The sequence below is a fragment of the Bos grunniens genome, chromosome 12, assembly GCF_055505025.1.
Source record: "Bos grunniens cultivar Pamir isolate PY7600 chromosome 12, Bosgru_T2T1.0, whole genome shotgun sequence".
In the NCBI taxonomy this organism is placed as follows: domain Eukaryota; kingdom Metazoa; phylum Chordata; class Mammalia; order Artiodactyla; family Bovidae; genus Bos; species Bos grunniens.
Window position 1 is genome coordinate 23,502,686 of NC_141176.1, and position 27,758 is coordinate 23,530,443.

Here is a 27,758-nt window from a genome sequence, read left to right on the forward strand (position 1 = left end):
ACCCCATGGATTGTAGCCCACCAGGCTCCTCTGTCCATGGAATTTCCCAGGCTAGAATTCTAGAGTAGGTTATGGTTCCTTCTCCAGGGTATCTTCCTGACGTGGGGCTTGAACCCATGTCTCCTGCATTGATAGGTGGATTCTTTACCACTGAGCCACCAGGGAAGCCCAGAAGTGACCAAAAGCAACATAGAAACAAAAAGACATGGCCATGTTCCAGTAACAGTTTATTTACAAAAACTCAGTGGTAGGGCAAATTTGCCCAGCTGAATGCAATTAGCCAACCCCTGATCTAGAGGAAGAAACAAACATTAACCAAATAATAATATGTATGGTAACATGTGCAAAGGCCCTGTGGCACAGAGGACACACGGGTTTAGTAGTTTAGTAGGGGTTTAGTAGGGTTTAGTTTAGTAGGGTTGATTGAGGCCAATGGGGCTATTGCTAAATGACAGATCATGTGAGAGCGGCTAGAAAAGGAGGGAGAAACAGACCAGCAGTTCTTTTAGGGCACATACGATTTTCATCTTTACGTATTAACCATTGGCAATCATTGGATTATTTTAAGCAGGATGGAGATATCAGATTCGAGTGTCAGAAGATCACTACTGCAGTGTGTACAAGGCATTGGATGAAATTTCCTCATCGGAAACTTAAGGGTGGAGATGCGTGCCCTGTGGATTGGACAGTTCATTATGATAAGCAAATTACATGTGGTATAGATGTGTTTTATATCAATGATACAGACAACTACATGGGGATAATCTACAAGAAGCAGCACAATCAGAAGGTCCTACACATACCTTTGAATTTTCTCTATGAACAGTGGCAGTCTGAACTCAGGAAGGAAATTGTTTTGTTTATGTGAACAGACTTCCTTCACCAGGGTAACTAATCCTTAGGGTGCTCACGAAAGAAGAGGAACTTCTTTCACTCTCTCACTCTGCCTCTCTGCTCTTTCTTCTCTCAAGCACATCTGGGTGCTTCCTGGAGCCTAGGTCTGGCTCCAAACCCATGAAAATTTGCCAAGAATAAAAGCTTCTCAAGAATGAGATGGATCCCAGGGCGTCCTCTCCAGAGAAGCTGGATAAAGAGAACTTAGTGGGTAAGTTCATTTTTCCTGCCTTAAGTTTATTTTATGTATATTACACAAAATGGGAGTTGTATCATTGCAGAGAGTGAGCACGAGGTGGATTAATGCATATTGAAATTGGCTTCAATTTCATTTAGAGCCCAGAATTTTGAAGTCATGGCATATTGTGGTTTTTATTTGCTTCTTGAAGACCAGTCTATGACTTGCCCTTTTTCTTAAGTGTTAGAGAGAATTTGTGTTTATCTTTATATTCATTTTTTGGCATTAGCTAGCAAAGTTATGTTGAGCAGGCTAAAATTTATTCATTCTTAAATATCATTTGATGATGGTTTGATTAAATAGAAAAGTTGGTTTGAGCTGCACCATGTCTGATATACTGATCTCTCAAATTGAGGAAAATAGAACAGCCTGTAAATATGAAGTGTAGCTTGAATACTAATGTTCTTCTGTATTGCAGAGCATATTGCTTGCATTATTTTAAATCTTAGGATATTTCTAAAGTAGATTCTTTTATAACTTCATTTTATGGTGGAGAAAACTGAGCCTTCGAGAGTTTGAAAACTTGGAGGTTCAGAAAATGGTGATGGTGATGATGGTGATGATGTTGGTATATGTGTGTGTATGTGTGTGTGTGTGTGTGTGTGTGTAAGTCCTAACCTGTGCTCTATACAAGTAACCTGTGCTTCATGACACCAGTTAGAAATGCAGGACACATTCGGTGTGATCATTTTGTAAAAAAGAAAATATACATTTAGAGATGCCTACCTAAATTGGAAAAGAGACTTTTCTCTTGAAGTAGATCTAACAACACAGATAGATTGAAGACCACGGACATCATTTGGAAGGTGCATGTGGGACCACTCTTCCAGTGAACCTGGATTATGTTTTTAAGAAGTTTCATGAGACTTTTTAGCTTCCACTTAACAGGTTAAGACATCAACTGGATAAAGGGCACGGCTGAAGCTGTATCACCAGTGAAATATTTTAAAGCGTTCGTGGGTCTACTTGGTTTTGATTTTTGACTACAAGGAACAACCTGCCCTATCACAGAACAAACAGAAGTAGGGCTTATACACAACTTCTGACTTCACGTGCTCTAGGCAGTTTATGAGATGCAATGTCGGTCTTTCTCTGAGACGTGTGGCATGTGTTTGCCCTTGCCCTCCTCCATCTTGGACACACTGAGAAAACAACACCATTTGGTCTTTCAAGCTGTATAGGAAATTCCACACACAATGTTAGGAGAATTAAATGAATAACTGAGTCCTAGTTATCACCCCCAGTAGGAGCCCTCTGCAGAATGTGCCTCAGGCTTGGACCAAATTTCGAAAGTCCCAAGGGTACATTTCTTCCTGACTCCAAGTTCCGTGACGTCACAAGGATAAATCAGAATGTACAGAATGCTATAAACTAGGGCTTTCCCTCCCCACCCAGGGACCTCATTAGCACTTCTCATTAGCCTTGGACAGAAAACCCTACCCCTTCCTTTTTTTCTTTCTTGTTTTTCTTTAAGAGGTAAAGTGAAGTTAATTGGCATCTCGGTCATCTCCATCTTAGAAATTCTTCTCAACGTCAACATGCAAAAGAATCTTCCTGGGGACTGTTTTTAAAACACAGATCTGGTCCTCACCTCTAGAAGTTTTCATCCTTCTCAGACCTTCTGAGTCTGAGATGGAATTAGAAGTTTGCCTCCAAGTAAATTCCTAAACTAGTGAGGTTGCCAGATTAAGATCACATTTTGAGTGATTTAATTTAAATTTGGTTTCTTAAATTTAGCAATTCTGCATTTTTCCTTAAGGAAAAAAAGCTCTTGATACAACAATCTGTGTGGATATTTGAGAGAAAAAGGGAGGAGGACAGACAAATTGCAGGTGATGAAAAGATAGTGTTTACCTGTTGGGTTTCACTTTAGATTTTATGTTCGGTACTTAAAATCCTTGTTTCACTAGAGAAAGGACCAGGAAGTTGCTGAGACTCTGTTTTACTGGCTATATCTCCCCAGGATCAGAAGCAAACAGAAAAGGGGAAAGAATTTGTAACACTCTTTGCCAGGCCCAGAGAAAGTGATTGTTTTTATTCCACATACATTTTATTCCCCACCCAGCAAGAAGCATCTGGTCTTTCCTGTTCTAAAAATACACAAGACTTTTTTTCACTTGACTTGAGTAGTTTTTTTGCATAGAGAGTCCCATGGACAGAGGAGCCTGGCAGGCTACAGTCCATAGGGTTGCACATAGTCAGACATGACTGAAGAGACTTACCATGCAGATGGGTAGATTTTTATTTTTAAAGTGCTTTTTAAAATTATAATGGTAGCAAAAAATAAGAAAATTCTGAGCAGTATAAACCAGTCATACTTTCAACACTCAGAATTAACCACTGTTAATATTTTGGTTAATTTTCATCCAATATAGTTATTGTTGTTTTTTTAATGTGGACCATTTTTAAAGCTTTTATTGATTTTGTTACAATACTGCTTCTGTTTTATGTTTTGGTTTTTTTGCCCACAAGGCATGTGGGATTTTAGCTCTCCCTGCTCCCAGCATTGGAAGGTGAAGTCTTAACCACTGGACCACCAGGAAGTCCCCATCCAATATTTTTTCTAATCATACTATTTTACTAACAAGGATTATACTGTCCATATAATTTTACATCTTACGATTTTTTTCTTTTAACAATATACCACAGCAATTTTCAGCTTCCCTGGTGGCTCAGATGGTAAAGAATCCACCTGCAATGCCGGAGACCCAGGTTCGATCCCTGGGTTGTGAAGATCCCCTGGAGAAGGGAATGGCAACCCACTCCAGTATTCTTGCCTGGAGAATTCCATGGACAGAGGAGTCTGGCAGACTAAGTCCATGGGGTCGCAGAGTCGGACATGACTGAGTGACTTACACACATAGCAATTTTTTCATGTTTTTGTAACTTAAAAATTTTTTATGGTTTTTTGGCGAGATGTCATGGTTCACTTAATTATCCCTCCATTGTACTTTCAGGGTGTTTTTCTTTTTTTTTCAGGGTGTTTTGATTTACTGCTCTTATAAATAACACTATCATGAGAATGTTTGGGCATAAATCTTAAGGACAAAGTAATTGTATTTATTATGGGTAGTTATTTCAGACAGAAAAGGAAAGGGAGAGATGAGAATGATTTTAAGGAAAATGTTTTCTCTTTATTTTCTTCCTATAATGGTGGGAGTTGAGAGATAACACCTATGAAGGCGAAAACTTGAGGACCTGTTGTTCTCAGGTTAATTGACTCTCTTGAGAGCAAACAGAATCTTCTCTGATGGATCATTATTTCCAAACAAGAAACTTCAAACATATCAATACATCTATCCATCCTGTTGCTGAACATCATTTTTGATAGTCCAAAGTGTTGAGAGCACTGCCAACTTCATTCATTCAATGAACGAATCCAGAAACCACTGTGTTTCAGGAGATGGAGATGTCAAAATAAAATGCCTGCTCTCAGAGCAGTAAAAATTCACAGGAAAGTTAACTAAAAATTACAATGTACTATGAAAAGTGATGGTAGGCGGTGTTGTAGAAACTCAGAAGAGGAGCCCCTGGAGGTGAAGGTACGATTGGAAAGTCTTCCTAGAAAAGAAAGTGAGAGAAAGGAGAAGGTAGGGTGTGCAGGGGGTCTAGGGAACACAGAAGCCCACATAAAGCACAAGAACAAGTGAGGACTTGGGTGTTTTCTCTACCAAAGGGGATGTTTATGTGCTGTTAGCGTGTGATCTAGTCACCTAGATCCAGAAGTAAGAGAGACTGGGAGCTCCCTGGAGATCCAGTGGTTAAGACTCTGCACTTCTAATGCAGGGGGTGTGGGTTCAATCCCTCATCCAGGAACTGAAAGCCCACATGTTGTGCAGCAAGGTCACAAAACTAAAACAAACAAAAACCGATAAACAACCAACTCCATCCCCCAAAAGAAAAAAAACAGAAGTGAGAAGAGAAGGCACTGCTACTTGAAAAACTAGATCGAAGATGCTCTAAGAGCCCATGTGTCAAGCCTGGTCTCTGAATGCCAGGCGTGGGAGTGGCTACTGCGTTTGACCGATGGCGATGGATGGAGTCCCGTAGGAGGCTGTGGGCCAGGCTGCCTGGGGTGGGAGAAGGTTATATAAAGAGGGGCACGCGAGTGGGGCTTTGTGTTGGCAACGCTTACGTTCTTGGGCTGAAAGGGAGTGTGCACAGTACTAAAAACATTATTTTTACACCTTTTTGAATATTCCATTTCAAAATACATCTTAACTCTTTCTTTAAAAGACCAAATGGTTAAAAAGAAACTTAGTATTAATATAAATGTGTCATGAAGTTCATGTCTGTAGTTGAGATGTAAATCTCAGTTTAGAAAACTCTTGGGGTTATGGAATTTTATAGCCCTAAGGACTAGCGATGATGATTAAATCATCACCTACACTGATTTGGCAGTTTTACAGCAAAGATCTGGTTGTCTTTCTCAGTGTCTCTCTGTCTCTCTCTCTCCTTCTCTTTCTTAAGGTTCTAAAAGTGGTCTGAAAGAACTTACAGAGTCAGTGACCAAGCCACTTTTTAGGAGGTAGAAACCTGTAGGAGTTAGGGTTTTATTGTATGTCCTCTTTTAAAATGTAGTTTTTGCACATGGAGAGGAGCCATCCACTGGATGGGCCAGAATATCCACAGCTGATATTTAGAATTGTATGGTAAAAATAAATAAATTAAGAAAAATATGGATACACGTATATGGATGGCTGAGTCCCTTCACTGTTTGCCTGAAACTACCACAACATTGTTAGATGACCATACCCCAATACAAAATAAGAAGTTTAAAATTTGGGGGAAGAAAAAGAAAACAAATGTCAGTTGTCAAAGCACACACTGACCTGGACAAAATTAAATAGGCAAAAAAGGAAAACCTTGCTCAAGCCTATTGCCATTGAGGAGAGAGGAGGTCAAAACTCAATCTGAACCAGCACCACCGAAACAAAGAGGTGTAGGGTGTTTCTTGTTTGTTTTTATAAAATTTTGGTTGTTGTTGTTTGGCTTGCGGGATCTTAGGTCCCCAACCACAGATGGAACTCAGGTCCGGGAAGTGAAATTGCCCAGTCTTATCCATTAGACCACTGAGAAATTCCCCAGGGTGTGGGGTTTTTAAAGGCTGCAGTGCTCTAGTGGAAAAGTATGAAGGACTTTGCAGGGTGGTCATAGACATCTCATCTGGGTTTGGTTTGCTAATAGACTTCCCACATCTTTATGACAGGCAGTATATTTTACAACTTGCAGCACCGTGTCTACTGAAGTCAGTCTCCAACCGCCCACAGAGACTGGGAGCGAGGGGTGCTGTCTTCTTAGTGATTGCATTTCAAGACAAGGTCTCCCAGGTCCTTGAGAAAGATAGTCCCAGATTGCAAAAACTGGCAAGAGGTTTTGAAAAAGGCTTACATCTCAAAGGGGCAGAGAAAGAATTTACAAGGATAAATGTTCTAAAGGAAGTGCTCATGGAAAAGGGAAATCAGGGGCCTTGAGTCAAGAAGAATGTCTTTAAAGGTTCATCAAGCTGAAGGAAATGTTCAAAACTTGAGGAAATTCCTAGGCAGTGGCCTAGCTCACTAGGGGGCTTCCTAATGAGATTAATAATTTCTTTGTGTGTGTTGTGTGCTCAGTCACTTCAGTGGTGTCCGACTCTGCAACCCCGTGGACTGGAGCCTGCCAGGCTCCTCTGTCCATGGGATTTTTCAGGCAAGAATACCAGAGTGGGTTGCCAGGTCCTCCTCCAAGGCATCTTCCCAACCCAGGGATCGAACCCACATCTCCTGTGTCTCTTTCACTCCAGGCAGATCATTTACCACTAAGCCACTGGGGAAGTCCTATTAATTCCTTTACATGTAATTTATTTATAGCTAGCCACATGCATAGGCTAGCTATAATTGTGCTAACAGAGAAGGAAACTAAGACCCCCAACAGGCTGATTAACTTGGAAGGCATCATCTAGCTTTCATGTGCAGTGTCTCATTTAGAACGCAGGGTCACGGGACCTGGGACCTACAGTTTCCATCCCTGTAAGCACTGCCCACAGGCTGGTTGTGCTAAAGCTCTTCCATTCTCTCCATCCTCTTTTTTTTCTGAGTTTGCAGAGCAAGCAGTGAGCTTTCCATCCTCAGTACTATCCTGCCCATGGGTAGAGTGCATAAGTCTTAAACCCTTGGCTTGCGAGACTGAATACACAAACAGACAAAAGGCTGGAGCGTATCTAAAAATAGGACTCTGACCATCAACCTGCAGCAACCAGCCCAGAAAACCAACCCTTTATCTATAATAACCAGCCCAGGAAGCCAGCCTGCTAGATGGCAGATTTGCAGGGAGTCAGATTGTTATCTCTGACAACAGTTCAGGAAGCTGAACAATTACTTCTGTAACAATCAACCCCCAGTGGCCAGGGCTTGATTAATAACTGACAGCTCTCCTACTTTCTGTCTCTGACTGCAACTTAGGATCAACAGAAGAAAACCACACGGCACTCCTCTGTAATGGTTCTCCTAGACCATCACATAGGATGCTCTGCCTCTAGTTCGTCCACACACAACTTCACCAGGGTGACAGCCTCCAATCAAGGCACACCTGGAGCCTTCCATTTTTCCCCACTATAAAGCTTTCCCACTCCTCTGCCTACCTTTGAGTCTCTGCCAAAATGCTAATGATAGAAATTGACTCTTTTGTGATAGCAAATCCTGAATAAATAGCCTTTGCTTTTCTCTTTGCTGGCTGGTTTTCATTCCCACAGGCTCAATATGTGTAAGTCTATGTAATCACCACCCAGATCAAGATACGGAACATTTCCAGCACCCTGAAAAGCTCTCTCATCTCTTCCCAGATAATACTCAACTGCCCAAACTCCACTACCCAGAGACAGTCTACTCTGACTTCAAACATAATAGATTAGTTTTGCCTTTTCTTGAATTAAATGATACAATATGAGATCATGCAATATGTATTCTTATGTTGTTGTTTAGTTGCTAAGTCGAGTCTGACTCTTTTGAGACCCCATGGACTGTAGCCCGCCAGGCTCCTCTGTCCATGAGATTTCCCAGGCAAGAATACTTGAGTGGGTTGCCATTTCCTTTTCCAGGAGATCTTCCTGACCCAGGGATCAAACCTGCACATCCTGCCCTGGCAAGTAGATTCTTTACTGCCAAACCACCAGGGAAGCTCATGTATTCTTATACATGGGATCAGAAAGTATGTACTCTTATGTCTAGTTTATTTTGCCCAATGTTTTGTCTATGAGATTCATTCATATTTTGAATATTTTGAATTCATATTTTGAATGCTATAGGAGTATAGCTTTTGTCTTTTTTCCTGAGTAATCTTTTATATGAACATAAAACAACTTTATTCATTCTACTGTTGATGGGTCTGGATGGTTCTTTGTTTCTTGGATTTTATGAATAAAATTGCAATCAACATTCATGAATATGCTTTTCTCCAAATAATCAGCCTTCATTTCTCTGAGATATTACTTAAAAGTTGAATACTAAGTCATAAAGTAAGTGTGTGTTTGGCTTTAATAGATACTTTCAAATAGTTTTTCAAGGTGATTTTATCAATTTGCATCTATGAAACCTCCAATTGCCCCACAACCTTGATAAAATGTGGCGTTGCTGCTGCTGCTGCTGCTAAGTCGCTTCAGTCGTGTCTGACTCTGTGTGACCCCATAGACAGCAGCCCACCAGGCTTCCCTGTCCCTGGGATTCTCCAGGCAAGAACACTGGAGTGGGTTGCCATTTCCTTCTCCAATGCAGGAAAGTGAAAAGCGAAAGTGAAGTCGCTCAGTCGTGTCTGACTCTTCTCGACCCCATGGACTAAAGCCCACCAGGCTCCTCCATCCATGGGATTTTCCAGGCAAGAGTACTGGAGTGGGGTGCCATCGCCTTCTCTGAAAATGTGGCATTATCAGTCTTTAATTGTTTGCCATTCTGGAAACTGTGTATTATTATCTAATTGTGGTTTTCATTTCCCTGATGTATACTGTACATCATTGTTTTGGTGTTTTTAAACAATGTCATTACCTAAATGGCTATTTCTGCTTAGAGAGGAATTGTCTATGTATAGTAACACATATCTGTGGGCTTGAATTGTATATAGTACTGCTCTCGACTGAAGTGATTTAGCAGCAGCAGCAGCAGATCAAGACAAAATTGGGAAATAAGCAAGCAAGTCATCTAAACTATTTGATTTCCTAAAATTTGTTTCTACTTATAATGCCATCTAAGTGGGGTTAGTGATCTAGAATATTCCTTCCCTACTTCCTAGCCTCATAGGAGTTAACATCTTGCCTTGAGTGTTTACACTTAGTCCTGGAGGGTATTTAAGTCTCCTCTGGTGCTATGGGCTGCATCTAAGCTCCAGGAACAAAGCCCCAGAGGCATGCACCTACAACTTGAAGCTTGGTTTTGCCTCACTGCCAAAGATTGTGGAACTTGCGGGTACCATTTTACTTAAACAGAGATTAAGGGGATGGTGACAGTGCTAACCAGGATGCTTTCTGGCTGCAAAATGAAGAGTTGGCCTCAGTTATCCCTAAATCCCTTCCAACTAAAATCCCAGAGTCCTTCTCCCCAGAGTCAGCAGTGCTGGGACTCCGGTTTCTGTGCCGTATGGCTCATCTTTTGTTTCGCCAATCGAGGGGAAGATGCTCACTAGACACTGTGCTGTTCTTCATCCCCACTCACTTCACCAGCTGTGCGTATCTGAGAGGGAAGTGCAGCAGAGCCAGGACCCTGTTATCACACTGTCCTGTTGTCGATTTCCCTGTTAGATGTGAACTCTTATTGGAAAGTTCCCCGTTTTATTCTCTTGCATCTGCAGCTCTAGCACCGCGTACCTGACATATAACTGCTAAAAAGCGAAAAAAGTGAAGAGTTAGTCAGTCATGTCCGATTCTTTGCAACCCCATGGACTGTAGCCAGGCTCGTCTGTCCAAGGAATTTCCCAGGCAAGAACACTGGAGTGGGTTGCCATTCCCTTCTCCAGGGGATCTTTCTGACCCAGGGATTGAACCCAGGTCTCCTGCCTTGCAGGCAACTTCTTTACCGTCTGAGCCATCATGGAAACCCCAAGCTGGTAAAATATCTGTTAGACGGATGAAGGAGAAATCCGGGTCAATTTGCTGCCCCCAGCAAAGTCCAGTTCTCCACCAGGGAGTAATATGATGACAACTTCATGGTATGGTGACAATTACGCAGTTGGATGGCATCACTGACTCAATGGACATAAGTTTGGGTAAACTCTGGGAGTTTGTGACGGACAGGGAGGCCTGGCATGCTGCGGTTCATGGGGTCGCAAAGAGTAGGACATGGCTGAGTGACTGAACTGAACTGAACTGACAATTACCCAGAGGAAACACCCCTCCACATATTAGGATAAAGCAGGAGATGAACAGATGGCTAAAGCAGGAGATGATCAGAGAGGATATGGCCCCTTTTCTTTCCACCACCCCCTCAAGGGAATGGCTCAGGGAAGGCTCTGGAAGGATCCTTGTGTAGGATAAGGTAAAGGGTGGGTATGGGAGATGTATGAAGAGCCTTTGTAATACAATCTCAGTATTTCCTTTGAATTGGAATTGTAATCCTCAAATCCACTTCTCAGCACAGCATCCTGGTTTTAGCTGTGGGGGAGGTGGGGAGGAAGAAGGCTGATTCTGCAGGAGGCTGCAAAAGCAGTTTGGTGCTCCCCCAGAGTTGCTGTGCTCACAACGCTGAGCTGCACAGCCTTGAGGGGACGGCGACAGCCCCACTTTAACCACAGCTAATGACACCCCAGGCTCCATCGATCCTCCCGGGGCAGCGGCCTGGGTAATTCTAATGCTCAGGTGTAAATCTTGGAAGATTAATCATGTCCTAATCATGTCCTCATCTCTGGCCTCTCTCTCGGCACATTTAGTACTTAACAGAGCCACGCTCGCAGGTAATGATGCTAGGGACTGCGGCGGAGCTCATGGAGGTCAGGGCATTTTCTCCGTGACCAGCAGTTTCTATTGCAGCTTGGTGTTAAGGCTGTAGAGAGTCTGGACGTGTCTAGGGCTTGCTTGGGCTCCCCTGGTGGCTCAGACAGTAAAGAATTAGCCTGCAATGTGGGAGACCTGGGTTTGATCCCTGGGTTAGGAAAATCCCCTGGAGGAGGGCATGGCAACCCACTCCAGTATTCTTGCCTGGAGAATCCCATGGACAGAGGGGCCTGGCGGGCTACAACCCATGGGATCGCAAAGAGTTGGATACAACTGAACGACTAAGCACAGCAAAGGGCTTGCTCACAGCATAAAGTGTAGCTGAGGTCCTTGTTGGAGTCCCAGCTCCCTGTGCGTGTGGTAGTGTAAAGTCACAGCCCCCAACACCCCTAGGTTTCTGAGCACCAACTGTGACAGTGTCAGCAGGGCGAAAACACACCAAAGGGGCAAGGACTGTGCTGCGTTCTCAAAGCTTTCCTCAAGATGCCAGCAAAGTGCGAATCATCTGGGAGAGTCGTGTCCAAGCACGGTTATTGCAGCCTTGTTTGTAAAAGCAAAATTGCCAGTAACCATAATATCCATCAATAGGAGAACAGCTAAATAAAACTTTTTTTTTTTTGAGTCACACATTTAATATATGAGGCAACAATGAAGAAGTATAAGGTAGATCCAGATGTAGTGCCATGGAAATATCTCCAAAATGTATTCAGTGAATATATTTTGAAGGCAAACGGAGAAGAGGAGGGCAGAGGATGAGATGGTTAGATAGCTTCACCAACCAACGGACATGAATTTGAGCAAACTCCGGGATATAGTGAAGGACAGGGAAGCCTGGCATGCTACAGTCCATGGGGTCGCAAAGAGTCAGACATGACTTAAAAATTGAACAACAATATTCATTAAAAAAAAAAAAGTAGAAACAGTGTGATGCCATTTCTCACAAAATCTACAAATCAAAACCAGGGTTTTCTAACTGTAGATACAAGTATGTAAATACACAGCAATCGGTCTCTAAGGACATATACCAAACTAAGTGGACTGAGGAGAGGATGGTTGGGGGACTCCAGTTTTATTCATATTTCTTGGATTTTTTATTAATGAGAATGTACATATACAAGGTCTGTCATTAGTAATAACTTTAAAATGCTAATAAATAAAACAACAAAGATTCTATGAGAAGGCACAAAATGGCATTTTATCCTGCATAATAATAGTCTGATCTACTATTGTATGATCAGATACATAATAGTATGATCTACCATACATAATAGTAGATCATACATAATAGTATGATCTACCATACATAATAGTATGTATGTAGATCAGATACATAATAGTATGATCTACCATACATAATAGTAGATCATACATAATAGTATGATCTACCCGATGTGGTCCAAAGTTTCGGAAGGTGATATATTGGAAATTTAAACTTTGATGTACGCAGGTAAACCCTTATTGTTATGGAGTAGATCTTTATGTGCATTTAAAGCCTATTAAAGAATATTTGCACTCAGAAGTTTTTCACATGAAATATGTATCTGAAACTTAGATGCTTTTCATTTATTAGAATGCAGCAACTGAAAAGACTGAAAATAAATGGTGAGGACAGGGAGTGTGGGAATAGGCACAGGGTACGAACTCTTTCAAGGGCACTTACCATCCATCAAAATTGTAAATACTAATCCCCTTGACCTAACACTTCCACTGCTGGGAATTCTCCTACACAAGTCCACAAAGATACACATTAGGACTCCTCACAGCATTATCTCTAAGAGCAAAATCCTAGGATCTTGTCTCAGTTCAGTTGCTCAGTCATGTCCGACTCTTTGTGACCCCATGGACTGCAGCACACCAGGCCTCCCTGTCCACCACCAACTCCTGAAGCTAGCTCAAACTCATGTCCATCGAGTCAGTGATGCCATCCAACCATCTCATCCTCTGTTGTCCTCTTCTCCTCCCGCCTTCAATCTTTCCCAGCATCAGGGTTTTTTCCAGTGAGTCAGTTCTTCCCATCAGGTAGCCAAAGCATTGGAGCTTCAGCTTCAGCATCAGTCCTTCCAATGAATATTTAGGACTGATTTCCTTTAGGATGGACTGGTTTGACCTTCTTGAAGTCCAAGGTACACTCAAGAGTTTTCTCCAACACCACAGTTCAAAAGCATCAATTCTTCAGTCCTTAGCTTTGTTTGTAGTTCAACTCTCACATGCATGTATGACTACTGGGAAAAACCATAGCTCTGACTAGACGGACCTTTGTTGGTAACGTCTCTGTTTTTTAATGTGTTGTCCAGGTTGGTTATAGCTTTTCTTCCAAGGAGCAAGCATCTTTTAATTTCATGGCTGCAGTTATCATCTGCAGTGATTATGGAGCCCAAGAAAATAAAGTCTCTCACTGTTTCCATTGTTTCGCCGTCTATTTGCCGTGAGGTAACGGGATTGAATGCCATGATCTTCGTTTTTTGAATGTTGAGTTTTAAGCCAGCTTTTAAGGATCCTTGTAAATATTCATAAATGCATGTTTGTCAAAGCACAGGTAGTAGTAAAATGGATAAGTGAGGATGAATTTAAGATGGTATTAGTGAGGCTTAGTGACTTCTGTGGTTGGCCTGGACAACAGTGTGGATGGTTAAGGCAGTCATTGAGACAAAGGTAGCATAAGGTGTATGTGGATCATCTGAGTGGAGATACCAGCAAGTATTATTAGTTCCAGTGCTTGTGTGGAATGTGGAATTAATCAGAGGAAGTTAGGGGTGAGGGTGTGGTTGGTTGTCAAGGAGAAGAGAACAAGAAGCAGTAAGGATTTAAAACAAGGTGAAATAGTGAATATAAATAATTCTAAAGTACAGGGATCTACCAGACCTGGATGCTTTACAGACAAGAATCATAGTACTTGAGAAATTATGTAATTGATGTGATTAAAGCTATAAAGCTTTAAGTGGCTGAAATATGGTTTGAATTTAGTTCTATCTCTTCCTAGGTGATATTAAGCTAAAATGCCCCTGCTGTGGTAGTATGTGATTAGCAAAAAGACACTGAATGTAGTGAGCTGATGTAACAAAATTCTATGAAAAAACAAAATTATCAAATATCAATGCCTGACAAGTCTCTGTAATATTCATCAATCTGTAACATAGGGACAATGGTAGTAATAGACATTTACTAAGACAGATATAGGGCCTTTCCTGATGGCTCAGCAGGTAAATCAGCTTGAAATACAGGAGACCCAGGTTCAGTCCCTGGGTCGGAAAGATCCCCTGGAGGAGAAAAATGGCAACCTACTCCAGTGTTCTTGCCTGAAAAATCCCACGGACAGAGGAGCCTGGTGGGCTATAGTTCAAAAGGTCATGAAGAGTTGGACATGACTGAGCGACTATGCACAAACACGAAGGTAGATACTAATGTATGGGTTAGGTGCCTTATGTAAACAATCCCATTTAGTCCTCATCAAGTTCTTCAAGGTAGGTAATATCTGCCCCCACCCTACAGATGAAGAAATTGAGGCTCAGAAAGATTGAGTGGTTTTTCTGAGATCACTAGGGAGTTAAAGACTCTCATAGAAACTCAAACGTAAGCACTCTTGAAAATGTTTTTCCTTGTGCTACAAGGTCTCCTTTGGGATAATAGTACCTGCCTATCTGCCTCAGAGGTTGTCTTGATTTCACCTGGGGAATTCTGAGGCCCTGGGAATCTGTCTTTTATTTATTTATTCCATTTTTATTACTTTTGACTGCACCATGAGACATGCAGGCTGGACCTGTACCCCTCGACCACCGGGGAAGTCCTCAGGAATCTGTCTTTTAAGATGGCACCCTGGTGATTTTCATGTGGGTGGTTTTATGTGTTTTGAGAGTAATAAACCATGGCAGCCCTATGTAAATGCTATGGTTATTATTATTATTGATTGCTATGAGATGTGTCTTGGAAGGGACAGGTCCATCTTCATCTAAAAACCTGAAGGAATATTTTCTCTGTGTGTGTGTGTGTGTGTGTGTGTGTGGTATTACTGCCATCAAGAGTGTGTGTGGATTCAGGTTGCTTCCTCAGCCCCATTCCAGCTTGGCCAGCTCCCTGGATGGTTTCTTCATGCATGCCACTGAATCGCTTTCCTAAGAACCATGTCATTTACAGGCTTGCCTCCTTCCCGTTACCTAGGCATCAAGAATAAAGGGCTTGGTGTATGTGGCTGGATCCTGCTTTTCCTTTCTTTCCTGCTGATGGTCATTACCTTCCCGATCTCCATATGGATGTGCTTGAAGGTAATACCCTGGGAAACAGATTGGTCTCTCTGTGTGAGTTGATGAACCATTAACACTAAATGCTCTCCCTTCATCTCTTAGATCATTAAGGAGTATGAACGTGCTGTTGTATTCCGACTGGGACGCATCCAAGCTGACAAAGCCAAGGGGCCAGGTATAACACTGGTTTCGTTGAACTATCATCAGGTTTACTTGAACTCTGTGACGTTGCTAATGTTTGTTTTCAACTCACTGAAATGGCAATTTCATAGGACAGATTCTAATATTCTTGAAAGAAGAGTCTATTCAAACAGTAACTTAAAAGGCACATGGAGGAGAATGGTTATTTGCTACACCTCTCTAGTAACATCTGTTGTCTGCCCCCTAATAAGATGTATTTAACTAAAACCATTCTCTGTTCAACTGTACTGTGGAGTCTCTGGGGAACTTCCTTATTCACTCTGTGTGCTCTGCACTTGGCCATGTACTAAAGCAGGCACTCAGGTGTCTGTTACATTTTTAAACATATGAGAAACTTCAAAAGGAGAAGCTTGTTACAGAGACTTGGCCATTTCAAGTAGTATGATCCTACTTTAATATAGACTTCCCTTGTGGTCTAGTGAAGTGAAAGTCACACAGTCGTGTCTGACTCTGTGACCCCCATGGACTATACAGTCCATGGAATTCTCTAGGCCAGAATACTAGGGCTTCCCTGGTAGCTCAGTCTGTAAAGGATCTGCCTGCAGTGCAGGAGGCTCAGGTTTGATCCCTGGGTCGGGACGATCCCCTGGAGAAGGAAATGGCAAACCACTCCAGTAACCTTGCCCGGAAAATCCCATGGACAGAGGAGCCTGGTGGGCTGCATCTATGGGGTCGCAAAGAGTCAGGCATGACTGAGTGACTAACACTTTCACACTGGTGGTCCAGTGGCTAAGTCTCTGAGCTCCCAATGCAGAGGACCTGGGTTCAATCCCTGGTCAGGGAGCTAGATCTCACATGCTTAAATTACATGCTTCAGTGAAGACCCTGTGCATTGTCTAATAAGGAACCTAAGGGAAAGAAAGCAAGAAATGCTTGTTAATGGGTATTTTTATGAGTTCATCCAAATAGTGGTGATGGGATTATCCAACTGAGGAATTACAGAGCAAAGGTAAACCCTTTCTAGTCATGTTTCACCTGGTGGAGCCAAGGTTATAACTTAGGAAAAAAAATGGATTTGAAATAGGTGGAATAACCACAGCTTGAAGGACTCTGGAGAAAAGTCTCTTCTAAATGAATTTTCCCAGAAGAGTTCACCACTAAATGTCCCAGGGTAACAAATCTCGTCATACACGTCTCTGGGGCTGAGGAGTTACCTCAGAATGTCACAAGAGCCAGAGGGAAACAGGCCAAATTGCTAACAGAGAACCTCTCCACTTCTGTAAATCGTAAACTATTCTTTAATAATAAAAGTATTCATAACAGGAGTTACTACTTCTTGAGAACTTAATACATGCCTGGCACTATGATTTTTTTTTAATAATTTTATTTATTTATTTTTATTTGTGTTTCTTCTGCATCCTCCTTGCTGTGTGGGCTTTTCTTTAGCTGTGGTGAGCGGGGGCTACTCTTTAATTGCGGTGTGCGGATTTCTCATTTCAGTGGCTTCTCATGGTGGAGCAGGGCTCTAGGGCATGCAGGCTGCAGGAGTTGCAGCTCCCGGGCTCCAGAGCACAGGCTCAAGAGTTGTGGTGCATGGGCTTAGTTGCCCCGTGGCCTGTGGGATCTTCCTGGACCAGGGATCACATCTGTGTCTCCTTCATTGACAGGTGGATTCTTTACCACTGAGCTACCAGGGCACTATGTTTAGCATTTTATTGCGTTATCATGTTGTGTGTGTACTGGTCGCTCATTTGTATCTGACTCTTTTCCATCCCATGGACGGTAGCCGGCAAGGCTCCTCGGTCCATGGGATTTCTCAGGCATGAATACTGGAAAGGGTTGCCATTCCCTTCTCTGGGGGATCTTCCTGACCCAAGGGTTGAACCCAGGTCTCCCATATTGCAGGCAGATTCTTTTGCCATCTGAGCCACCAGGGAAGCCCTGATCATGCTTAATCTTCACTATCATCTTATAGGAATTGGGTGACTGAAGCTCAGAAAAATCAGATGAATGTTTCTAGGTCACAAGCTGGTAACCAATAGGGCTGGGACTTACCTCTGACTAGTTCTAAGGGCCATGATTTTAACCGGTGACTTAGCACCCAAAAAAGGAGTAAATTAGGAAGTAATCCTTACCTCAGAAAGGCTTAGAGACCAAAAGAAAGAAAGCACCTTAGCAGTGTTTTCTGTTGATGCTACTAGCCCTTTGCAAGGTACCCAATGCAAAAACTTGTTTCTTCTTTGAAAACAAAAACAGAATCTTTTCGGTAAATGGAAAAGGATGGGTGTCCCCATCGTGCTGACATGCTTGTGATTCTAGTCTTGGTCACTCTTGCTGTAGAGAAGCTTCACCAGAGCAAAGTTAAGGCATCATGAAATCCTCAAAGCAGTGTCCTCAGCCCTCCCTGCTCCCCAGTCTAATACTTGACAGCTCAGAGAGAAGTAAGAGTATTCACAATTGAGGAAAGTCGTTGTATATGAGCTAGAACACAGTTACAGAGAAACTGTAAATGTTGTAACACATTAGTTTTAGGGACACAGAAATTCTGGGAAGATTTTAATGCTAACATTCCTTCAGTCCTGAAGAATATAAATGAGAATGTGGACAGACATTGATATTCAAGGCCTAAAGTCTATGCTTGAATCTTTGTACAGATACCTTTAACCCAGGGAAAAACCAATTTCCAAAATATTCTTATAAATAAATGTCTAACTCAATACTTGAATAGAAGTAGGTCCAATGTTTTTTAATTTTTAATTTCAATTGGAGGATAATTGGTTTATAATATTGTATTGCTTTCTGCCATCAGCATGAATCAGCCACAGGTATACATAAGTCCCGTCCCTCTTGAAGAATATCTAATAATTAAATGTTAGGGCTTCCCTGGTGGTCCAGTGGTTAAGATGCTGTACTTTCACTGCAGGGGTGTGGGTTTGATCCCCGGTTGGGGAGTTAAGATCCCACAGGCCTCTCAGCCAAGAAAAACCAAAATATAAAACAGAAGCTATATTGTAACAAATTCAAGAAGGACTTTAAAAAATGGTCCATAGAAAAAATATTGAAATAAATCAAAATTATATGCCAAGAATTTTTAGCTTCTTAACAAAAGATTTTAATTTCTAGGGAATCACTTTCCTTTAGTCCTTAACTCATCAGGTCAGTTCAATTCAGTCGCTCAGTCATGTCTGACTCTTTGTGACCCCATGAATCCCAGCACGCCAGGCCTCCCTATCCATCACCAACTCCCGGAGTTCACTCAAACTCATGTCCATCGAGTCGGTGATGCCATCCAGCCATCTCATCCTCTGTCGTCCCCTTCTCCTCCTGCCCCCAATCCCTCCCAGCATCAGAGTCTTTTCCAATGAGTCAACTCTTTGCATGAGGTGGCCAAAGTACTGGAGTTTCAGCTTTAGCATCAGTCCTTCCAATGAACACCCAGGACTGATCTCCTTTAGAATGGACTGGTTGGATCTCCTTGCAGTCCAAGGGACTCTCAAGAGTCTTCTCCAATACCACAGTTCAAAAGCATCAATTCTTCTGCACTCAGCTTTCTTCACAGTCCAACTCTCACATCCATACATGACCACAGGAAAAACTATAGCCTTGACTAGATGAACCTGTGCTGGCAAAATAACATCTCTGTTTTTTAATATGCTATCTAGGTTGGTCATAACTTTCCTTCCAAGGAGTAAGTGTCTTTTAATTTCACGGCTGCAATCACCATCTGCAGTGATTTTGGAGCCCCCAAAAATAAAGTCTGACACTGTTTCCACTCTTTCCCCATCTATTTGCCATGAAGTGGCGGGACCGGATGCCATGATCTTCGTTTTCTGAATGTTGAGCTTTAAGCCAACTTTTTCGCTCTCCTCTTTCACTTTCATCAAGAGGCTTTTTAGTTCCTCTTCACTTTCTGCCATAAGGGTGGTGTCATCTGCATATCTGAGGCTATTGATATTTCTGCCAGCAATCTTGATTCCAGCTTGTGCTTCTTCCAGCCCAGCATTTGTCATGGTGTACTCTGCATAGAAGTTAAACAAGCAGAGTGACAATATACAACCTTGACGTACTCCTTTTCCTATTTGGAACCAGTCTGTTGTTCCATGTCCAGTTCTAAAACTGTTGCTTCCTGACCTGCATATAGGTTTCTCAAGAGGCAGGTCAGATGGTCTGGTATTCCCATCTCTTTCAGAATTTTCCACAGTTTATTGTGATCCACACAGTCAAAGGCTTTGGCATAGTCAATAAAGCAGAAATAGATGTTTTTCTGGATCTCTCTTGCTTTTTCCATGATCCAGCGGATGTTGGCAATTTGATCTCTGGTTCCTCTGCCTTTTCTAAAACCAGCTTGAACATCTGGAAGTTCACGGTTCACGTATTGCTGAAGCCTGGCTTGGAGAATTTTGAGCATTACTTAACTAGCGTGTGAGATGAGTGCAATTGTGTGGTAGTTTGAGCATTCAGTGTCAGACTTTATTTTTTTGGGCTCCAAAATCACTGCAGATGGTGACTGCATTAAAAGACGCTTACTCCTTGGAAGGAAAGTTATGACCAACCTAGATAGCATATTGAAAAGCAGAGACATTACTTTGCCAACAGAGGTCTGTCTAGTCAAGGCTATGATTTTTCCAGTGGTCACATTTGGATGTGAGAGTTGGACTGTGAAGAAAACTGAGCACTGAAGAATTGATGCTTTTGAACTGTGGTATTGGAGAAGACTTTTGAGAATCCCTTGGACTGCAAGGAGATCCAACCAGTCCATTCTGGAAAGAATGATACTAAAGCTGAAACTCCAGTACTTTGGCCACCTCATGTGAAGAGTTGACTCATTGGAAAAGACCCTGATGCTGGGAGGGATTGAGGGCAGGAGGAAAAGGGGACGACAGAGGATAAGATGGCTGGATGGCATCACCGACTCGATGGACATGAGTTTGAGTGAACTCCGGGAGTTGGTGATGGACAGGGAGGCCTGGCATGCTGCGATCCATGGGGTCGCAAAGAGTTGGACACGACTGAGCGACTGAACTGAACTGAACTTGAGCATTCTTTGGCATTGCCTTTCTTTGGGATAGGGGGAGATAATTACCCCAAAGTTAAAGATGTACTTATTGAAGATCATCTGATATACTCCCACAAAAATAATGTACTGTATATCTAGGAGACAATCTATTGCAGTTATTTTCAGTTGGTCAAATTTTAAACTGTATTTACTTTTGCACAGGTCTGATTCTGATCTTGCCCTGCATAGATGTGTTTGTCAAAGTTGATCTCCGGACCGTTACTTGCAACATTCCTCCCCAGGAGGTAATGCTGACTAAAGATATGTTTCTGGAAATAAAGCCAATCTCTTCCCTGTTACATGGACAGTTGAGAATTCATAATATATTTTCAAACGATAAAGGGAAAGATGAACTGAATTCTTAGAGACCTGCTGGAGGAGTCCTAGGTGGCTCCTGAAACTTTGGGGCCTTGTTTTGCCAGATGAGAATGGAGCCAAGAGCAAGGGCTGCAAAGGTAGAAAACGTGGAATGATTGGGTGGGAGAAAGTCTGGAAGGAGAGAGAGAATGGATACAGAAGGTAGAGAAGCTGAGATGCAGAATGACAAGCAGATGCTTGGGAGAGTCTGATAAATGATTTTAAGAAGGAGCTGAAAGTAATTTGGTAGATGGCACTCACTGGTTATGATATTATCCTTTTCATCACCTTTTCAGGAAATGCTTTAGTGTCATCTATATCTCTCACCTCTGCTCTAAATTGTTTATCTGTTTGGATCCAGCAATGTGAGATGGGCATGGAGAAAGAACACCCAGGGCACAGGGCTCACCTGCAGTTGGATTTCAAATAATGCTTTTCAGTTCTTGAAGTACTGAAACTGAATGAACCAAGCCAGTGACTGGGGGACAGGGGAGAGAAACAGAGTTATTAATCGTCATGCAACTTTCTAATAAACAAAAACAATCCAGGGAGAGAAAAGAAAGTGTGTGGAAGAGCAAAGGGGATTAGAAGAGAGAACAATCAACATCTTTGGGTAAATGATAATTTTCCTCTCTCTGGTCCAGAAAACTGAATCAAGACCCAGCCATGATGTCTTCATAGCACTGGCGGGAGTTACAGAGTCCTTACCTTAGAATTCAGCCCTAATCATAAGAGACCTTGGGATGCCTAGGGACCTGTCACAGGCTTTTTATGGCTCCGTGGTAAATAGTTCTAGGTGGGAGAATGGAGTTCTAGGGTCTAATTCCGTGGTATGCCCAGAAATCTGATTTTTTCCGAAGTCCCTTGTCATGTTAGTTCAGAATAACTAATGCAGAGCCTCTATAAAGTTAAATTGGTTTTTCTTTATCTGAATATAGAACACAGATCTCTGGTGCCATCTATGTTTTCTAAGAAGCATTGCTATTCATCAAACTGATGAAACTGAGAACCGAAAAGATTTCAAGTATCAGGGAAATGACTTTTCTACCTCTATTTAGAAGGTAGAATTTCAGCAGGGGTCTACATTTTAAAGTGGAAACACCTGCTTCAGCTCTGAGTAGGGGATGTGAGACTTCCATAAGATGCAGTTACAGGGATAGGTACATATCACACCTATGTAGGAATTTGGTTACTAATTAGGATGATAGTAGATTCAAGTCAGGGCAGATTTTTGGTGATGCTGGCATGAGTTGTGATGAGCGCTCTTCTTCTGTGGAGTGGACTCTGAGGCAGTCTGCCGCTGTTTTGGTCATTGTGAAAGTCATGTGTCTCTGTGCTCAGTTGCTCAGTCGTGTCTGACTCTTTGTGTGAAAGTCACATGCATGTGATTTTCCGTGTTCTTGCTCTCCAGATCCTCACCAGAGACTCTGTGACCACTCAGGTGGATGGAGTGGTCTATTACAGGATCTATAGCGCCGTCTCGGCGGTGGCTAATGTCAACGATGTCCATCAAGCCACGTTTCTGCTGGCTCAGACCACTCTGAGGAATGTCTTAGGGACACGGACCTTGTCCCAGATCCTAGCTGGCCGAGAAGAGATCGCCCATAGCATCCAGGTAAAGCCTGCATTGTTAATCCACTCATTTTAATTATCGGTGATAATCAAATATCAGCAGTTCAAAGCACCTCCTCCATGTGTGCACACACACATGTGCACACACACATGTGCACTACTGTTCTTAACACATGGGCTTCAGTTTAGCATTTCTTTTTTTTTTAAACAATCATGAGGTCCAGATTTAAATATGTAGGTGGGAAGAGGGAGCCACTGGAATTGCTTTTGGAACTCAAAATGTTGAATTGACATCATACACTTCAGCTTTTTCCTCCTAGGAAAGCTGACTTCATGCTCCCAATGTCAATAAAGATATGAATAGTAATCGTAGTTATACTATTGATGAGGATGTAACAGGTAGCCCTCTCACCTCTTGTTCACCCTAGATTATGTATATGTGTGTATGTGTGCTAAGTCTTGTCCAACTCCATGGACTGTAGCCTACCAGGCTCCTCTGTGGAATTTTCCAGACAAGAATACTGGAATGGGTTGCTATTTCCTACTCCTACTTCCTGACCCAGGGATTGAACCTGCATCTCTTGTGTCTCCTGCATTGGCAGGCAGATTCTTTACCACTGTGCCACCTGGGAAGCCCTAGATTATAGACAATCACATTTCTGTGTTTTTGGAATCAATTATGTTTTTATTCTGAGCCTGCCTTCTCTAAGAGGGAAATTCATCTTTGGTCCTTCTTGGCTTCTCCTCCAGTCTCTAAGGTAGCACAAAGTCCCTGAGGCTTTATAAGATAATATCAATTCTGCATGATAATGCTCCATGCCATTTTAAGAGCTTCACAAGTTCAATGACTCAGATGTTTCCCCATCACAGTCAGGTCAGTGGCTTCTTGGGAGTTCTCCCCATCTCCCGGCTCTCTGCAGGGATCACAGGAAAGCAAGGGCTCACTTGCTATTTGGTAGCACGGAGATCTCTGCCCTTTACGCTTTAGGAGAACTATTCATCTAATCTTGCTATTTCTTGAGGCATTCTTTCTCATCCCTACCCCTCCAGGATAACCAGCAAGTTATCTTCAGTTGTCTGAAGCTCTAACGAAGGATGAGGATGTCTTTGGTTTTAGGCTTCTTCTGCCCTAAAAAAACATGTATGTCTTGCTACCTGTTTAAAACTGAGCCACAGGTCAGAGGTTAAACAGAGCAAGAAAAAGCGTATCTCAATAAGTACCCAGTGATAATGTTAAGATATATTGAATTATTGCTGGGCCATGATAGATATCTTATGTGTATTCTATCCAAACCTCATGGCAATCCTGAAAGAAAACCTGTCATAGGTATGAAGACTGAGAATCAGAAAGGTTAAGGAGTGAACCCGATGATTCACAGCTGTAAATGGCAGAACCAGGACAAATGCCATTGCTGCCTGCTTAGTGTCAGTGACAAGAAAATGTGGGGTATCTGCTCAAATCTAGATGAACAGTGTTTGTTCTTTAGGAATGGTTTGGGTGCATCTGCTGAGTAACCACCTCTTAAAAGAAATACCAACTTATGTTTCTGAATCCTTCCTGGGATTTACTTCAATTCCAGGAAGGCAGCGATAAGAACTCCTATTTTCTTCCCAAATGGTCTCACTCCAAATGCTGTAAATTCAAAAGGAGAAAAGGAAGAGTGTTTCTCTTGCATATGTAAAATATAGCAGACTCTTTTGTCGCATTGCCTGTATTCTGATTGATGTCCTTTCTTTTGACTTGGAAACAGACCTTACTTGATGATGCCACTGAGCTGTGGGGGATCCGCGTGGCCCGGGTGGAAATCAAAGACGTCCGGATTCCCGTGCAGTTGCAGAGGTCCATGGCCGCTGAGGCCGAGGCCACCCGGGAAGCCAGGGCCAAGGTAAGGGCGACTCCAGTCGGTACTGGAGGGTGAGCCCCCCACCCTGGAGCCCATGAGGATGGAGCTTGAATGGAAGCTCAGGCTTCCTCAATGATTTTAATAAGAAGGCTGCTTCTTTTCCTTCCTTTGTTGTTGTTGTTTTTTTTTTAGAAGTTTTACCGAGAATTTCTTCCTGAATTAAAAGGTCATGGGCAACTTTGAGGGGAAGGATGGAGGAAGGCATATTAAGGGAGTTTGAAATGAACATGTACATCTGCTATATTGAAAATGGGTAACCAACAAGGACCTACTGTAGAGCACAGGCAACTCTGCTCAATGTTATGTGGCAGCCTGGATGGAAGGGGAAGTTGGGGGAGAACGGATACATGTATATGTGTGGCTGAGTTCTTCTGCTGTCCATCTGAAACTGTCACAGCATTGTTAATCAGCAATGTTGTTGTCGTTCAGTTAGTCAGTCAGTTGTGCTGGACTCTGCGACGCCAGACTTCCCTGTCCTTCACTATCTCACGGAGTTTGTTCAAACTCACGTTAATCATCTCTACCCCAATGCAAAATATTATAATATAAATATAGATTTATATTATACACAGTGACTTAGCAAGGTGGGTCCCCTTGAGAGACATGAGCAAGGCAAACACCAATCCCCAGGTCTCACCTCAGACTCAGTGAAGCAGAGGCTCCAGTGGGCCCAGGAACCTACATTCTCATGTAGCTGGTGATTCTGATGTAGCAACCTGGTGCCTGTCTTTCGAGCGTTAACCCTCTAGTATGTTAAATGAACACACTAGATTAAGAGGACCAGGTGCCTACAATCCAGGTTAGAGTTACAAAATATGAGCACAACTTGGTCTCAAGTGTTCTTGAATCTATTGGATTCATAGCCTTCTTGTCTGTGTGGAGGAATTTCCTGAAGTATCAGAAACCCGTTGAGATTAGAAGCCTCCAACTATCCTCTTGGGAATCTTACTTGGGAGTCCAGGAAGATTCCCTCTGCTTATCTCTGACTTCTCTGTTGAGCTCCAGCAGCTTCTAAGCTGTGGACTTGGGAGGCACTTTTGCACATGGGCAGCGAGTGCCCACGACGGGGGAGTTGAGTTCCAAGTCATTCCTGGGCAGCTTGAGAACCAGAGGAGGTGCAGGGTACTTAGGAGGGTTCCAAAGAGGGTTTGCAGACTGCACTAGCTGCTGCTTGTAATCAAGAGCAGGTGGAACTGGAAACAATTCTTACACTGTAAGAAGGAAACAAAATTGGAAATTTTTTTGTTCTAATTCTGTGAAAAGTGCCATTGGTAGTTTATTAGGGGCTGCATTGAAACTGCAGATTGCTTTAAGTAGTATAGTCATTTTCACAGTGTTGATTCTACCACTCCAAGAACATGGTATAGCTCTCCATCTGTTTGTATTATCTTTGATTTCTTTCATGAGTGTTTTTTAAAGTTTTCTGAGTACAGGTCTTTTGCCCTCTGTAGGTAGGCATTTTATTCTTTTTGTTGCAATGGTAAATGGGATTGTTTCCTTAATTTCTCTTTCTGACCTTTCATTGTTCGTGCATAGCACAGGGAGCTCAGCTCGGTGCTCTGTGATGACCTAGATGGTGGGATGGGGGGTCTGGTGGGAGGGAGGTCCAAAAGGAGGGGATATATGTATACATATCGCTGGTTCACTTCCTTGTACACAGAAACTAACACAATGTAAAGCAATTATACTCCAATTAAAAAATGAAACAAAATTGGCAACAGAATGAAAATTTTTTAAAAATCTGTGATAAATGAAACTCACAGAAGAAAAAGCCAGTTGGAAGCCTTGAATTTCAGACTTCTCAGCAAATGAAAGCAGCAGATGGGGAGCACAGATTCAAGAGCATCACTATGGTGGCTGGACCTGTATTTGTTTGGGTTAAAGGCAGGGCTTTTATTTTGTTTGGAATGAAAAGTAGGGACTCATAATTTGTAAGTTATCTCCCTGTTTCCTGCAACCTCCTCAAATTTCTCTAATCACATAAGGATATGAAACTCTAATCCTTGCTGAAACATGGGTGAAACATGGGTGGCCAAGTGGGGGCTAGGATAGAAACATCATTGCAGACCCAGAAAAAGAAAGCAAGCACTAGTCACAATCGGGAACCTTATTTCTAAAGTCTTTTCTTTCTGTTGGTGTAGGTCCTTGCAGCGGAAGGAGAAATGAATGCTTCTAAAGCTCTGAAGTCCGCCTCCATGGTGCTGGCCGAGTCCCCGGCAGCCCTCCAGCTGCGTTACCTGCAGACCTTAGCCACCGTGGCCACAGAGAAGAATTCCACCATTGTGTTTCCTCTGCCCATAAATATGCTAGAGGGCATTGATGGCATCACCTACGACAACCACAAGAAGGTCCCCAACAGAGCTTGAGGTCCTCCTGCTGCCTCTGGCCATCACTTAGACATATCTGTTCCTATGGCAACCCCAGCACTTAGAAGTGTTGAGAATGTCAACACTATTCAAGCAGAGTAACTTTACAGCTGGATCAGCATTAGCAGGAAAAGGCATAGAGGCTACAAAAAAAAAAAAAAAGAAAGAAAGAAAGAAAGAAAAAAAGAAAAAAAAAGAAGGGCTGTATGCTACTTTTATTTTTAAGAAAGGAAAGAAAACTTTGCATTAGTCTTAGGATAATCAGTAAGTAGGCATCGCTGACTTAGAACAGGAACTTTCTTGCTGTAGCTGGGGTGATCTTTGGGTGACCGTGATTACGATTTCAGAATTGTTTTTTAATGAGGTTAAGCAGGGCTTCCCCGGTGGCTTAGATGGTAAAGAATCTGCCTGCAATGTAAGAGACTTGGATTCAATCCCTGGGTTGGGAAAATTCCCCTGGCACTCTAGATAATCGACAAAGTAACACATTTATACTAGGTATTTGCCTTATCAATCGAAAGTGATTATTTGCTCACTTTCTAGTTCTAGCTATCTGCTTTGTAATTCCAAAGTAGTTATTAGCTAAATTTCTAATTGTGACAAAAAATCCCCAGAATGCTTAAAATTATGATTGATTTTGATGTTCAGGACTAAAGAGGCACTGAGGCTTCTGGCTGCAAATTTATCACCACCTCCCTCTTCCAGGCAGATTGCCCTCAGCTCCCTGGCTGCGTGTCCTCCTCCTGGAACTGTGGCCAATCCCGGCCTCCCAGCACCTTTATCAGAGGGTGAGATAAGACACTGCGATCCTGCAGGCTCCAGTCTGCTTATTTGTTCACAAGTGAGAAGCTGGCAAAAGGCTGTGTTATTTGAAATCACTGGGGAACAGTAGCCTGCGAACTTCATGTTTTCAATCTATCCTTAGTCCCAAGAGTCACAAGTCATCAAGGATTGCTTGTAATGATTCTTCCTCTCTAACCCATGCCCCCAAACCTCTCAAAAATAAAGACGCCAATAGAATGTGACTGTATTTTAAAAAT

At 42.5% G+C, this 27,758-nt stretch overlaps 1 protein-coding gene across 2 annotated transcripts; it reads left to right on the plus strand.

Moving 5' to 3' along the window:
- On the plus strand, window positions 1-27,743 carry STOML3 (stomatin like 3). Of its 2 annotated transcripts, XM_086328478.1 has the most exons (7): window positions 1-1,105; window positions 15,240-15,343; window positions 15,425-15,497; window positions 20,682-20,764; window positions 22,288-22,491; window positions 24,200-24,334; window positions 26,494-27,743. In XM_086328478.1, the coding sequence occupies exons 1-7, from the start codon at window positions 1,054-1,056 to the stop codon at window positions 26,716-26,718; spliced, it is 876 nt and encodes a 291-aa protein (XP_086184604.1). In that variant the 5' UTR covers window positions 1-1,053; the 3' UTR covers window positions 26,719-27,743. The 2 variants fall into 2 exon arrangements, with proteins under 2 accessions (XP_086184604.1, XP_086184605.1); XM_086328479.1 differs by lacking the exons at window positions 15,240-15,343; window positions 15,425-15,497 and having other exon boundaries at window positions 905-1,105; window positions 26,494-26,918.
- Window positions 27,744-27,758: the final 15 nt, after the last annotated feature.